Source organism: Wallemia mellicola (genome assembly GCF_000263375.1).
Source record: "Wallemia mellicola CBS 633.66 unplaced genomic scaffold WALSEscaffold_2, whole genome shotgun sequence".
Classification (NCBI taxonomy): Eukaryota; Fungi; Basidiomycota; class Wallemiomycetes; order Wallemiales; family Wallemiaceae; genus Wallemia; species Wallemia mellicola.
Window position 1 is genome coordinate 216,593 of NW_006531959.1, and position 14,250 is coordinate 230,842.

Here is a 14,250-nt window from a genome sequence, read left to right on the forward strand (position 1 = left end):
CGAGTGCATTTATTATTATTTACAATAGTCAATTCAAATACTTGGCGTGGAAGCGTACATGCTCTGGTGCGAAAGTTGAAATCTAGGAGTCGTTAATCGCGTTTTTAGTTGTTCTGATGACTTACAAAGTAGTAGCTGTCATATGATTTAGTTGATTAGATATGGGTTATAATGCACCTACCTGTGATCGTAACCATCTTCCAATCTGTAATCAACATTGATTCCTGCCTCTTTTGCTGCCGATACAAAATTCTCCGGCAAAAGTTGACCTTGCTTGTAGAAATTGTCTCCGGAACCCTATCTCATCATTTAGATAAGCTAAACAGATATGAATTAACAGACCTGTACTAGTAAGATCTTAGGATCCTTTCCTTGTGCTTGCTTGATGAGGTGAGTTGCGTCATGTTCCTTGCCGGCATCCAAACTACCAAAGTAACCATTGAATGCTTTCTCACCCCATGGGCAAGCGGTTGGGTTGAGAATCGCTGAAAATCCTGAGGCTGATTTGTACTTTCCGAATTCTCGGAGGTAGATAGTGATGGCACCATGACCACCCATTGAGTGACCGCTAATTGAAGCGTTGTCTACGTTGAGTGGCAAACCGCTAAGCTTCAACTTCCCTGGTAACTCTTTTGTAATATAAGTGTACATGTTGTAGTGCTTACTAAACTCAGGTGTGGTAGCGTCGACGTAGAATCCTGCACCTGTACCAAAATCGTAGGAATCATCCTCACCCGGTGCGCCTGCACCCCTTGGACTATGTTTTGTGAGAAATGAACGTCATAGCAAGACATAGACTAACCTCGTATCTGGGAACACAAGGGCGATACCTTGTTTAGCTGCTTCCTCAAAGAATGCACCTTTTTGTGCGCTGTTGAAGCTATTTAGCTATCCATAAAGCACGAAAGAATACTCACGCATTGTCCTCGGTACAGGTCAAGCCAGAGAGGTAGTAAAGTACAGGTGCATTCTTAGCATTCGGTGGTAAGTAGACGTTTATCTGAGTGTCTAAACCGCCGAGGCTGTCGCTCTAGGGTGCATTGTTAGCGTGAATAAGGTTCTATACGGACTGCTAACTTTAAACTTGTATTTATCTAACCAGCCGCCGTTTACTTTGTTAGAACTCAATTTCTCAAAATTGCTCATCGTCGTTTAGAAAAAAGAAAGGCTCTTTAATTGAAACCACAATCATAAGAGAATGACGTATAGCTATCGGCCAAATAAATCGACGATATCGGTGATATTTATAATTTTAAGTACGCTATTAAATTATATTAAAGCAGCAGATTCTTTCCCATGGCCTGGTAGAGGTAAACCTGTGTCATCCACTTTCACACCTATCAATCCTACTTCACCAGCCGAGTTGACAGTTATCGATGTACTAAGCAGTGATGAACAGTATAGCGATTTATTGCGAATAATACAACGCTTGAAGTTAGTCCCAGCCATTAATAAACTCGGCGATATCACTCTCTACGCCCCCACGAACGACGCCATTAGGGAGGCACAACATGCTATGACTGATAACATCAACGACGAAGCTAGAGAGACAATATTTTATCATATGCTAAATTATACTATCACTTCTCAATCGGATCAAATATTACATCAGACATTATTACATCCAGACAGCGAACACGTTAAACCAAAGAAACCACATTCCCCTTGGTTTCCTGAACCAGGCGATGGAAAACCTCTATCTGGTGCCGGTCAACAAGTCCGTATTGGTCGAGCAAACTCGACAGATATTTGCTATGGTCTGCCCGACTTACCAGTTGGGGAGAAGTATCATGGCAATTGCCATGAGAATGGCGCTGCTACAGTTTTATCAAAGGAACCAAAACATGCTCGTAACGGTGTTGTCTATCCAATTGACAAGGTCATCAGCCCGCCCGGAGATTTAGGTGGGTGTCTCCACCACGTAATCAGTTTATTAACACAAATGTAGCTACTCAGATACGCAATCATCCATCGCTCTCCACTCTGCTTGAACTCATCCCTGCACAAGCAATCTCTGCTCTCGAGCAACGTGCAGCAAATGGCTTCACACTCTTTTTACCGACAAATGAAGCATTCAAAACGCTGGATAAGACTGTATACTCATACCTTCATAATCAAATATACGCAAGTTCAGATCTTCTCGATTTGATGTCCGGTCATATTGCTGTTGGGAAGGGTGTAGGTTGGAGCACGACTTGGGACACTCAGAAAGAATACGATACAAACCTTAAAACAAAACTACAGGTTAACGACAAAAATACTGTTAAATTAGATTCACATACATCGGCACAAATCAACACATTTGATATATTAGCCTCTAATGGCGTCATACATCTTATTGACTCATTCGTGACGCCACCTCAACTTCTTTTACTGGATTCTGAAAAGATCTTGATTGGCTTGAATGCCACTCGGTTTGTGGATTTGTTCAGATCGGCGAAGCTTTCAAACAAATATCTGAAAAATGACCAAGACAATATGACTCTTTTAGTATTCCATAATGATGTCTTCGAGGGCACAAACGATATTAAAGAAGTAGATGCTCTGGCTACAGCTTCAGATGATCAGAATGAAATGGCTATGACACTCAAGTATCACATTATCCCTGGTAATATCCGCAAAGATGATGTTAAGACTGGCGAGCTAATTGAGACTGAGTTAAGGACAAGACTGCTTGGAGATAAGGGACAGCGTGTCGTTGTATCAAAAACTAAAACACCAAGCGACAAATCCAGTAAAACAAATAAGTCTGAAAAGCACACCGGTTGGAGTTTCAACCATGCTAGCGTTCTTAGCGATGAACGTGAGTTCTTACATCAAATCACAGAGTTGCAACTAACAACGCAATAGACAAAGTAGGAAACAAAACTATCTACTTCATTTCATCGGTTTTGGAACCACCAAGAGATGTCATGAGCGTAGCAGTCTCAGACCTTCGTTTATCAACTTTCGTCGCATCAGTATATGCAGCTGGAATGGACGAATATTTGAAACATATACCAGCAACAACCCTTGTCATTCCAACAAATGACGCATTCGAAGAATTGGGTTACGCAATGAAGTATTTTCTCAAATCTCAAGCAAAAGCTGAATTAAAACAGCTGATTAATTACCATATCATTGATGATATTGTCTACACCAAAAGCCTCTCAAATGGAACTTACAAAACTCTTTCGGATGTTCCCTTAGATGTCAATGTACACAATAAGGGCAATACAACTGAGATGGCTCTAGGTTCACCAAGAAATGTCGCAGGTTATCCTCTAAATGGCGAAGAAAGAAAAGCAATCATTAGTGAAGGAGATATATTGACGTCTAGTGGTGTTATTCATGTTATTGATCAGGTGGAACGTTCTCCAATGGTGGACATCACATTAAGAAAGTTATTCAAAGGTAGCAACGCTAATACTATGTTAGATCTTTTCCAAAAGGCCGGTTATCAATGGTTACTCGATGGAAAAGCTCCACCAATGGAAGATGACAGTAATCCCTATGAGAAACATAACTCATCTACTGGACATCCGGTTAAACCATATACAGTTTTAACGCCTACAGATGCGGCATTCACGCATATAAACCTCACCCACTACCTTGATGATAGAGCTGCATTGGAAGCCTTAGTGAGAATGCATATTTTACCTGCACCTCCGGATTACCTCGACGAAGATTACAGCTATGCTCTTGAGGAAGATCGTACAACTGATAACGGCCAACCACTTTACATTAGTGATGATATGGCATACCCTTCTCTACTATCTTACACCGAAGGTGGTCCATCACGTTATGGCGACGTTGCATTCAAGAAATCTCAAAATGGTTGGACTGTCGGTATAAGAGGCGCTCGTGGCGTTAATGGCCCGGAAGATTTCGCAAGTGTATTAGGATTTGGTCGAGCTTCACCTCATTTCTACAACAGCACCAGCGATTTTGAGATCAATAGAAACAATGATCTAGACAATGATGACCCACACGCTATGTCAATTGGTGGTGGGATTGTTGTATTGGACTCCGTACTCATCCCCTACGAGCCATCGTGGATATACAGATGGGGTTGGATAGTCTTCACCGCAATCACAGGAACTGGTGTGCTTGGTGCAGGTGGGTACGCCTCTTACGTTACGTACCAGCGGAGGAAAGAGATAAGAGCAGGTTATCAATCACTAGAAGGTGAAGAAGATTAAACGACATAGTGAAATCTGATTGTATTTGTCAAACAATTTTGTACTACTAGAAATAAATTAAATTTTTAAGCTTTAAGTGATTCCAAAGCTTGTGACTTGAATTTGACGAATAAGTCCTTAGCTTCAGTCCAAACGCGAGCAGATTCACGGTTCGTCAGTTCGAAGAGTGATGGGAGAAGATCGTGAGAGAAAGCGTCAGAAGACTCTCTTGGAAGGAGAGTAGGAAGGTGGTCAATTGAGACGACTTGCATTGGTGCAAGACCCTCCTTAAGTTCGACTGGTACTGTTGGCTTGTCGAATGTTGTGTTGACATTGTAGATTGGGATTGGGTTGTTAGGGTTGGTAGTATCACAGCTGACATCGACAACGGTTGATAGGCGACGGTCATTGCCGCTAGCTTCGATAAATTGTCTGTCGATGAAGTTTGGAATCTTTGAGCTGAGGTAAATACAGTTAACGAAGATATCAACATCCAAAATTTCCTTAAATGGACCACCCTTGGCGGTTTCATTCATATCCCACTTGATGATGTTCTCATCAGCCAATCCAGCCTTTTGGAAGAGGGAGACAGCACCTCTACCGCATCTACCGAGTGCACCAATAACGAGGGCCTTTACTGGCTTATCAGATTTTGCAGATTGAATCTTTTGCTTGAGGTCTTTGATCAATTCATCTTCATTTGGGTATGGCTCAAGGTGACCGAGTTCTTTGCCTTCTTGTTGGGCGATATGTGCGAGTAAACCTACTGCTGCACCAGCGAAACCGGCATGGAAACCGAAAGCAGCGACACGACGTCCACTGTCGTCTGTGAGGAATTCCAAATCGTAGAGACTGCCATTTCCATCAGCGAAACGCTTCAATACGTCAGCCCATCCAGCTTGTTGCTTGTAGCAGTGTGCGAATTGAATGTGAGTGTGCTCTAATGGTGTATCCTCAACTGGCAATTCCTTTAATCCAACGATGAGGGTGTCCTTTGGTGCTGTTGGCCATGAGCTGTGTGGTGCGAGCTTTGCGCCAACTCTTGGGTATCGTTAGGAAATATAATGCAGCAGGCATTTATCCTACCTTTCATATTCCTCGTCGTCGAAAATACGCTGTGGGTCTCTCTCCACCGTAACGTCAAAACCTCTATCGAGGAGGGCCTTAGTTGTGGCTGGAGTGAGAGCTGCTCTCTTCTCAAATTCCTTAGTTTCGCATCTTAACCAGAGTTTTGGTGGTGTTTGTGTAGTCATTTTTATTGTGATAGTGAAGGAAGAAGACGGTTGAGTCAAGAAACTCACGAATGACTCAATCTCGAATTATTAGAAACTGACTCATTTTCCGTAATAGAAGCTCTTAAATGTGGTTTCCATATTATTATTAGTGTACTATATGATAAAATGGTTATATTTCGACAAGTCATAACTCTAGTTGATAAAGATATCCATGACTTATATAAGTATCTATTTACATATATGATTAGTTTTTAATACTTACTTAGCTTATACAAAGCTGTGTTACTGTCTCATTCTCTATCAGGGTATTCACTAGCAACGTTACTAGCGCATTTATTATACTATTATACAGCAGCAATTTCTATTACCGTAATTTTAAAACTAGAAGCAATAAGAACGATTTTGCTCTCTCTGCCACATCCTACTCTTCTTTGTTTTACCGTTGCGCTATGGCTCACCACTCGGTTCGATTCCCAGACATATCTAACCTTGGCTCAAAATTTTTCTTGAACCTGACTTAGAGACTTTCGCACCTGATTCTTAAACGATCGAAATATTAGTCTATATATACAGAGTACATTAGCCGTAATGTATTCGAATCACATGGTGCTATTCATAGTATATATTTTTTATTGCATTCGTCCTTTCTAGACGCCTGTCATGCCGTCATCAAGCGGACGACTGCATAAACTCATGAGAAATTTTGTTTAGCTATCAACTATACATGAAATACTTCTTAGTCTTGTCTACATCATCGACAACTATACTTGGTTGACTCAGATTATAGTTGTGAGACACCTTTGTCTAGGATCGATCACTCTGATAATACGTCATTACCGCGAGAATTTACATTGTGCCTTCATGTTCCTTTAAGTTCCTAAAATCGACTACTCTCGATTGTCTGTCTGGAAATATAAATTTCAGACGAATTTTATAATCATTCTTTACCAAACACTTCACACTTCTAAACACGAGTCCGGCACTCACATTCTTTTATAAAGTAAACATGTTCTCAAAGACTCTCATCGTTGCTGCTATTGCTTCCCTCGTCGCTGCTGCCCCAACTCCAGCAGGTGCACCAGCCTCAAAGCGCTCAAACGACAGCTATGGTAACATGGCTACCTACTACGATGCTGAAACCGGTGCTGCTGGTGCTTGTGGTAACATGCTCTCCAACAACGATAGATTCGTTGCTGTTGGCTTCAACTCACCATTGGAATGTGGCCAATGGTTAGGTTTCAACGTTAACGGCAAGACCAGCTACGGTTACGTCGCTGACAAATGTGAGTCTTTGTCCAACTTTTTTAATTTGGCATATCTGACAATATTACAGGTGCCGCATGTGCAGACAACCACTACGACATGTCTCCAACACTCTTCAACGAATTCGCCGACCAAAGTGCAGGTGTCGTTAACAACATCTGGGCTTGGGAATTGGACTTCTAAGAAGCTTCAGCTCATCAAATAATTACTGCATAGATTGCAAGGCTTTCTGGTATAGCCGTCTATAAGTATTATTATAATCCATTGTGCAGTGCACTTGTTGTACACTCTTTGTTAGTTTAACATTCGTTTTGTATAGATCCATTGTATAGATTCAAGCATTGTGATACACTAAAAAAATGAAAGCTATGCTGTGAAGAACACTTGAATTTTATTTTTAGACTTCAGTGAGAGCTACGTTTCATATTTTTATCGTCAATCCTGAAATAAGGAAGAAATTTTATCCAGTAGAGCAGCTTTGTAGCGACAAACTAAAGGAAGCGATGCTTTTAAACTAACTTTTAGTAGTAACCTCATTGTGAATTTCGTCCCATTTCTCCAAAGGACATACTTTATAACTAAAACAATTCCTGTCAGCTGCTGTATTTTCTCAAGTTTGTATTGCAGCTATACATATAACAATCATTTGAATGTCTACTTTACTCTAAAAGGATAATAAATCAGTATCTATGGTCAAATGTTCCACAAATGGATGCTAGAGGCAGAACAACCTCTAGGTGAAAGCTTATAGATTTAACGAATTCTATTTATATTATTAAGCTATGCATGTGTTTGGGGTATTGACAATGTACGTTAATCGCCGCTGTCATCTGTATGCTCTACGGCGGACACTCCGAGATGACACAAATTAGAATACAGGTCGAAAAGCACGTATGCAAAAACTAATCATACTTATACAAAAGCTTTTTTTCAGAAACCATTTCGGATGCTACCTCTCCGATGAGTATTATGATGTCTGGCTCGAAAATTAGGGCGCTAAACAGTTATATTTGGCCACATTTTATGCATCATATAGCTTAGTTAATGTTAAATTTATTTACTGTTCTGCTAGCTCCCATACGTATTTTTACTTTCATGTATCGAAAATTCTATTCGGACTGGAACTGACGTTTCAGTCGGAAATAAATTCATACATTTTGAAATATTTGAGCGGTCCATATCCGCAATGATCTTCTGAAACATGGTTTTGAGACTTTACCTCTCTGATCTAGATACTTTCATATGTGTTTGTTTTACGCAAGTTGACCTGCTAAGCTACACAAGCGAACGATAGTCAGACCTCTGTCATCTCACTAAGTTTCGAAAACGACAATGCCCGAGACAAAAGGATGGAGGTGATATCATTCGACAGCCGATGATGGATGACATTGATAATCACATTAATGAGTTCATATTCTGTCAGAAGATAACAGGTTATATTGGAAAGCATAATATCTATTGTTTAGATATAATTAAGAATATATCATTGTTTATTGCAGTATAGATCACAAATACGCGGTCAAGTTTATGAAACCAAAACACTTGAAGAAACATTAAGGAGTACGATGCAGAGAACAGCTCAAACTTCCAGCTTGCTTGTTTCAAGTTTCACAAACATTAATTATAAGTTTTCACTTTGTCCTCTAAGAAAGAATGCAGCAGGTGCCAAGAGCATCAAGATAATGATATCATCGTAAACAAGTGCATATAAAACTCGTCATGATGAGTAAAAGATATTTCCATAACGATAGGCTGTGTATTTTGTTCACGTTCCTAGGTTCACATCCATATATTTATGTACTATTTAAAGCCATTTATGCAATCTATTATTAGCATAACAAACATACTTGACATTCCATTACCAATATAATCTTTGGCATATTCCTACCAATGCGGCTTTTAGAAATATTAGTAATTCTCAAGACATCGTGCCTTTGCGTTCCTATCAGTTCCTCCCATTAGTGCCTCGGATCGACCACTCTCGCCATGCTTCTAAGAGTATAAATTCAGAACCTGAATTTAATACTTGTCTTGCATCTAAACCTCGGACAGGCTCCTACATCTACTTTCTTTAAAATGTTCTCAAAGACCGTTATCGTTGCTGCTATTGCCTCACTCGTCGCTGCTGCCCCAACTCCAGCAGGTGCACCAGCCGCTAAGCGTTCAAGCGACACTTATGGTAACATGGCTACCTACTACGACGCTGAAACAGGCAACGCTGGCGCTTGTGGTAACTACCTCTCCAACAACGATAGATTCCTTGCTGTCAGCATGAACTCCGATATTCCATGCGGGAAATGGATGGGTTTCAACGTTAACGGCAAGACCAGCTACGGTTACGTTGCCGACAAGTGTAAGATCCTTTGTTCGACTTGTTATTGAGATATTCTGACAAATAATCAGGCGCTTCATGTGCAGACAACCACTACGACATGTCAATGACGCTCTTCAATGAATTCGCTGACTACAGTCAAGGTGTCGTCAATGATATCTGGGCATGGGAGTTGGACTTCTAAAAAGCTCCCAGATCAAGAATAACTACTGGATAGATTTAAAGGCTCTCTGGTATAGCCATCTATAGAAGTATTATTATTAAAGCACGTGCTGTGCACTCTTGTACACTCTTTGAACGCTCATTTGTATAGAAACGAGGTATATTGCGGATGTGAGATTGTGAAGTGAAAATATAAATTCCGATAACGCCTATCAAACTGAATAAATAATAAAATACCGTAATAATATCTAATCGACTCTTCTATCGTCTTTCATCCTGACGTTCACAATATGAGAGTAAGGAAATCGCTAATGTCGTGATAAGATACTCAAAATTCTTCAGGAGAGCAATATAATAGTCATAGAGACAGGCAGGACGATGCTCGCGGGTAAGCCGCTTGGTGAGATATTCCACAAACCTCAGCTGTATTTTGAAGCCAAAGTCGGCATAAAGAGAACCACCTTAGAGAGTATATCGAAGGGAGAGATGGACGATAACATGGATGTCGATGAAAGGAAGCCAATGCGTCTGAGGCCATCGAGCTATCTCGTCGGCCAGCAACTCGAAGACGCGATACAAGCGGGAGAAGATCTCGAGATTAGCTATCCATGGAAATTTGGTCGTATACGTGATTGGGTTGGCGCAGAAGCTCTATGGAAACACGCATTAAAGCAGTTGTTAGGAAACCCTCGTGCAGCTACCGCATTAGTTTTGGTTACCGTTCCACATGGCTTATCGAAAGACGAGAATGAAAGAATAACTCAGATATTCTTTGAAAGGTTCAACGTACCGGTTTTTGCACTAGTTGAGCGTCCAGTACTTGGTTTATATGCTTCTGGTAGTGTGACTGGCTTGTTTATAGATGTCGGTCACGATTCAACAGATATTGTGCCGGTTTTGGACACTATTCCCCAATACACTGCTGCTACACAATGGAAGTTCGGTTTGCGGGAGTTGTCAATATATCTTGCAGGTTTACTCAAGAACGATACACACTTGCTCGGTCATGAGAAGCTTAGCGGTTTGAGCGAGGACGAGAGATTTGATGCTTTGGTTGAAATTTCTCAGGAGTTATTCAAACACCCTGAATCGCTTTCGCTCCTCCCTGAGGAAGAGGAAAAGGACAAAAAGAAGAAAGGTGAAGAATTTGACATTGCTGCTGCTTTAGTCAATGGACAGGAGAAGAACCTAATTGATGAAAAGAATGCGAAAGAAAATAACGCTGCTGCTGCACAGGGTCGATTCCAATTAGAATGGCGTGGTAGTACAATATCAATTGGAAAGATTAGACAGAGGTTTTGGGAGCCACTATTCAATATCGACTTATTGAAAGGTCTGAAAGGTATTGAAGAGGAGCAAACATTGGTCGGTCTTCCAGAAGCAATCTTGAGCACTGTTGAACAGTGTGAGATTGAGACGAGATCACAGATATACAACGGCTTAGTCCTGGCTGGTCCACTAGCTGGTGCCAAAGGATTCACTCAACTTCTTGCACCACACATTGGTCCATACTTAAGTAAAGGAGAGAACAATGAATTGCAACCATCTGCTTCCATATTGAAAGTGCTCAGAGTGCCTGACTACTTTGCAGATTTCAAAGGACGGGACGACCTCAACACATTCTTGGGTGCCGGTATCGTGGCTAAGGTTAGTATGTTTCATTAGTTTAGACTTATATTGACATAGTTTGTAGATAACTTCCGCAGACCACTCTAGTTTTGCGATCACGAAGGCAGACTACAACACCCGAGGACCTGCTGTCATCACAGTCGCACCATACCTTGTATAATAAGACGAAAATGTACTGAAGATATTAAATTAATCCTACTTCTAACACCTTGGGTATCTTATAATTCATTGTGAACTGCTTTACCTGGACCTGAGGCGCCATCAAGTAGCTCTATGTCAAAGACAAGAGTTGATTCAGCTGGGATAGGACCTATAGCTCTGCTACCGTATCCGAGAGATGGTGGAATCGTTACTTTACGTCTTTCACCGACACACATACCTAAGACACCCTGAGGAGGTGATTTAGAGAAAATAAGACAATGACAGACCACCAACCTTCTCCCAGCCGGAAATGACTTGACCTGCACCGAGTTTAAATGTAAATGGTTGTCTTCCTGGGTTCCTTGAGCTGTCAAATTGGCTTCCATCATCGAAGAGGTAGCCAGACTGCTGTAATATTAGTTGAGACTAGCTATAGTCGTGATACTCGCATAATGCATTGTCAAGTTGTCACCATTCTGAGCTGTCGCTACGCAAGGGTCTGCTTTCTCTTTGATACCGATCTGGAGAGAGGAAGGAGGAGTCTTTGTAGTAGCTGCTACAGCACCAATAACGCCTAACACTAATGCGCTGATTTTAACCATTTTTCTTTTGTTTCGATAACGAAGTGGTATGATACAAAGAATCGTACGATAAAACAATGAAGACATCACCTCAATTTGTGGACGAAGTACCGCATAAGCCGGCGACAGATTATAGCAGATGGCGACTACAGGTTACAGACGTTGGTAGACACCAGTGGAAATATCTCAGCCCTGAGCAATCCGCTGCTTCTCCCCAGACAATAGAAGACAAATTTTGGCTCGGTTTGGAAACTGTAAGGTGTTCCTTTAGTGCTATTCCCCTATTAAACCTCATAGTCACTTCCTCAACTTCCTGAACCGAGAAACCCTTTCGATGCAGCTCGAAATGGTGAGTTTACCGGTATACCACAACAATAAACGCTAAATGAATCAAGGATTTAAATTCTACAAGCAGATCCAATCAGTAGACGGTCATTGGGCTGGTGAATACGGTGGTCCAATGTTTTTACTTCCCGGACTTGTTATCTCAAATTACATATCAGGAGTGAAGTTAGCAGAGGAACAGAGAGTGGAGATTATTAGATATCTATTCAATAGAGCCCATGCTGATGATGGTGGTTGGGGAATGTGCGCGTTTTCTTTCATACTCGCTGCTCTAACATTATCATAGACATATAGAAAGCCTTTCAACTGTCTTTGGTACAGCTCTCAATTACACCGCACTCAGGCTACTAGGTGTGGAAGCTGATCATCCTATCATGACTAAAGCTAGAGGAACACTGCACAAATTCGGTGAGGTCATACTTTTGATAGGGGATAAATTTAACAATATTAGGCGGTGCAACTGGTGCACCTGCTTGGGGGAAGTTCTGGCTTGCCTGTTTAGGCGTATATGACTGGGATGGTGTCAACCCTGTCCCTCCTGAACTTTGGTGAGTATTTTCCCTTTGTCCTTGAGTCTGCTGACACGCTCAGGTTACTTCCAGATTGGTTACCAATTCACCCGACAAGGTGGTGGATCCACTGCAGACAGGTGAGAGCCTTCCATTGTCCGATTCGATCTAACGCTTCGAAGATATACCTACCAATGTCGTACTTATATGGAAAGAGGTTCACAGGACCATCCACCAAACTTACAGAAGAGCTCAAGGAGGAGCTTTATGTGGAACCATACGCCAGTATCAATTGGCCTGCACAACGCAATAACGTGAACAAGATTGATCTCTTTCAACCACACTCGGCAATTATGGATGCCTTGAATGCGATATTATACTATGGATACGAATCCTGTGCTATACCACCACTCAGACAAGCTGCTTTGAGGAAGGCATACGAACATATTGTACATGAAGACGAGAACACATCATATCAAGGTTTGGCACCGATCAACAAGGCATTTAACCAATTGTGTAGACTAGACGCTGAGGGAGCTGACTCTGAAGCTGTCAAGAAGCATGTCGAGAAGTCAGATGACTTCCTCTGGCTTGGACCTGATGGTTTGCGTGAGACTGGTACAAATGGATCTCAATTGGTGTGTTTAATCGTGATGCTAAAACATACTGACAGTCGGATGTAGTGGGATGCAGCTTTCATTGCTCAAGCACTCGTCGAAACTGGTTTAGGTGAGGAAGAAGAGAACAAAGGAGCCACAGAGAAACTTCTTGATTGGCTTGATAAATGTCAGATTAGACAAGATCCTCCATACCCAGCATACCGTCAACCTACTAAGGGTGCTTGGCCATTCAGTACAGCAGAGCAAGGCTACACCGTTAGTGATTGTACAGCCGAGGGCATCAAGTCTGTTATATTTTTACAGGAGCATTTGAAGTGGGTTTGATTATTTATGTTAAGCCACGTCTAAACTTTAGTAGACATACTAAACAACTCGTCTCGTATGAGCGTTTACAAGAATCTGTAGATTTGCTCCTCGGAATGCAGAATGCCGATGGAGGTTTCGCGTCGTACGAGCTTACGAGAGGCTCGAAACATCTTGAACTTCTCAATCCTGCTGAAGTATTTGGTAAGATTATGGTCGAGTATTCATACCCGGAATGCACAACATCAGTAGTCACAGCCTTGTCACTCTTCAAGAGATATCAGCCAAACTATCGCAGAGAGGAGATAGAAAAGACAACAGCTGCGGCTATCAAATATATACATGCAGCACAGAGACAAGATGGTAGTTGGTATGGTAGTTGGGCGATATGTTTCACTTATGCTGCTATGTTTGCACTTGAATCATTGTCGTCAGTTGGTGAACATTACGATAACAGCGAGAAAGTCAAAAAAGCATGTGAATTTCTCCTCAGTAAGCAGAAAGAAGACGGCGGTTGGGGTGAATCATACCTCAGCTGTGAATTGGAAGAATACACACATCATGAAAACAGCCAGGTTGTTCAGACTTCTTGGGTTATACTCGCGTTGCTGCACGCAAAATACCCACATAAAGAGCCAATCAAGCGTGCTGTTAGGCTTATCATGAGTAGACAAAACAAAGACGGTAGCTGGACGCAGGAAGCGATTGAAGTGAGTTAGATTATCTAGATTATACCACTTTAACGAACGATATAGGGTATTTTCAACAAGAATTGTGCTATTTCATATCCTAATTACAAGTTCTCGTTCACGATTTGGGCATTAGGTAAGGCGTATCGCGAATTTGGTGATATAGATTGGCTGTCGTAATGAATTATGCTTTCCCTTCCCGTCTAGCTTTAAGCTGAGGCATGTGAGTGTGATAATAGTATAGCGAGAGTGTACCTACCCAGAAAGCCTTGCAATCTAAA

At 41.5% G+C, this 14,250-nt stretch overlaps 8 protein-coding genes across 8 annotated transcripts; 5 read left to right on the forward strand and 3 right to left on the reverse strand.

Moving 5' to 3' along the window:
• Positions 1-28: 28 nt before the first annotated feature.
• Positions 29-1,146, reverse strand: WALSEDRAFT_62254 (carbohydrate esterase family 1 protein; the record flags this gene model as incomplete). Its single annotated transcript, XM_006956196.1, has 7 exons — positions 29-82; positions 126-135; positions 182-297; positions 343-757; positions 803-871; positions 918-1,030; positions 1,078-1,146. The coding sequence occupies 7 exons, from the start codon at positions 1,144-1,146 to the stop codon at positions 29-31; spliced, it is 846 nt and encodes a 281-aa protein (XP_006956258.1).
• A 39-nt stretch (positions 1,147-1,185) lies between these two features.
• Positions 1,186-5,392, forward strand: WALSEDRAFT_59277 (FAS1 domain-containing protein). The gene is made up of 3 exons (XM_006956197.1): positions 1,186-1,904; positions 1,949-2,803; positions 2,851-5,392. The coding sequence occupies exons 1-3, from the start codon at positions 1,199-1,201 to the stop codon at positions 4,179-4,181; spliced, it is 2,892 nt and encodes a 963-aa protein (XP_006956259.1). The 5' UTR covers positions 1,186-1,198; the 3' UTR covers positions 4,182-5,392.
• On the reverse strand, positions 2,851-5,453 carry WALSEDRAFT_59278 (Formate/glycerate dehydrogenase catalytic domain-like protein). Its single transcript, XM_006956198.1, has 2 exons — positions 5,247-5,453; positions 2,851-5,201 (listed from the first exon to the last, which is right to left on the reverse strand). The coding sequence occupies exons 1-2, from the start codon at positions 5,411-5,413 to the stop codon at positions 4,247-4,249; spliced, it is 1,122 nt and encodes a 373-aa protein (XP_006956260.1). The 5' UTR covers positions 5,414-5,453; the 3' UTR covers positions 2,851-4,246.
• A 691-nt stretch (positions 5,454-6,144) lies between these two features.
• On the forward strand, positions 6,145-7,014 carry WALSEDRAFT_31090 (hypothetical protein). The gene is made up of 2 exons (XM_006956199.1): positions 6,145-6,678; positions 6,729-7,014. Exons 1-2 carry the CDS (start codon positions 6,402-6,404, stop codon positions 6,839-6,841), a joined length of 390 nt encoding a protein of 129 aa, XP_006956261.1. The 5' UTR covers positions 6,145-6,401; the 3' UTR covers positions 6,842-7,014.
• A 1,536-nt stretch (positions 7,015-8,550) lies between these two features.
• WALSEDRAFT_31092 (hypothetical protein) lies at positions 8,551-9,320 on the forward strand. Its single transcript, XM_006956200.1, has 2 exons — positions 8,551-9,011; positions 9,062-9,320. Exons 1-2 carry the CDS (start codon positions 8,735-8,737, stop codon positions 9,172-9,174), a joined length of 390 nt encoding a protein of 129 aa, XP_006956262.1. The 5' UTR covers positions 8,551-8,734; the 3' UTR covers positions 9,175-9,320.
• Positions 9,321-9,402: 82 nt separating this feature from the next.
• WALSEDRAFT_42757 (hypothetical protein) lies at positions 9,403-11,559 on the reverse strand. The gene is made up of 4 exons (XM_006956201.1): positions 11,372-11,559; positions 11,217-11,327; positions 10,846-11,170; positions 9,403-10,799 (listed from the first exon to the last, which is right to left on the reverse strand). Exons 1-3 carry the CDS (start codon positions 11,522-11,524, stop codon positions 11,000-11,002), a joined length of 435 nt encoding a protein of 144 aa, XP_006956263.1. The 5' UTR covers positions 11,525-11,559; the 3' UTR covers positions 9,403-10,799; positions 10,846-10,999.
• Positions 9,426-11,570, forward strand: WALSEDRAFT_31093 (actin-like ATPase domain-containing protein). Its single transcript, XM_006956202.1, has 4 exons — positions 9,426-10,799; positions 10,846-11,170; positions 11,217-11,327; positions 11,372-11,570. Exons 1-2 carry the CDS (start codon positions 9,531-9,533, stop codon positions 10,939-10,941), a joined length of 1,365 nt encoding a protein of 454 aa, XP_006956264.1. The 5' UTR covers positions 9,426-9,530; the 3' UTR covers positions 10,942-11,170; positions 11,217-11,327; positions 11,372-11,570.
• Positions 11,571-11,580: 10 nt separating this feature from the next.
• Positions 11,581-14,149, forward strand: WALSEDRAFT_14803 (terpene synthase; the record flags this gene model as incomplete). Its single annotated transcript, XM_006956079.1, has 10 exons — positions 11,581-11,757; positions 11,801-11,852; positions 11,899-12,091; positions 12,135-12,256; positions 12,300-12,396; positions 12,440-12,497; positions 12,540-12,995; positions 13,041-13,291; positions 13,336-13,990; positions 14,036-14,149. The coding sequence occupies 10 exons, from the start codon at positions 11,581-11,583 to the stop codon at positions 14,147-14,149; spliced, it is 2,175 nt and encodes a 724-aa protein (XP_006956141.1).
• Between the last annotated feature and the right edge of the window lie 101 nt (positions 14,150-14,250).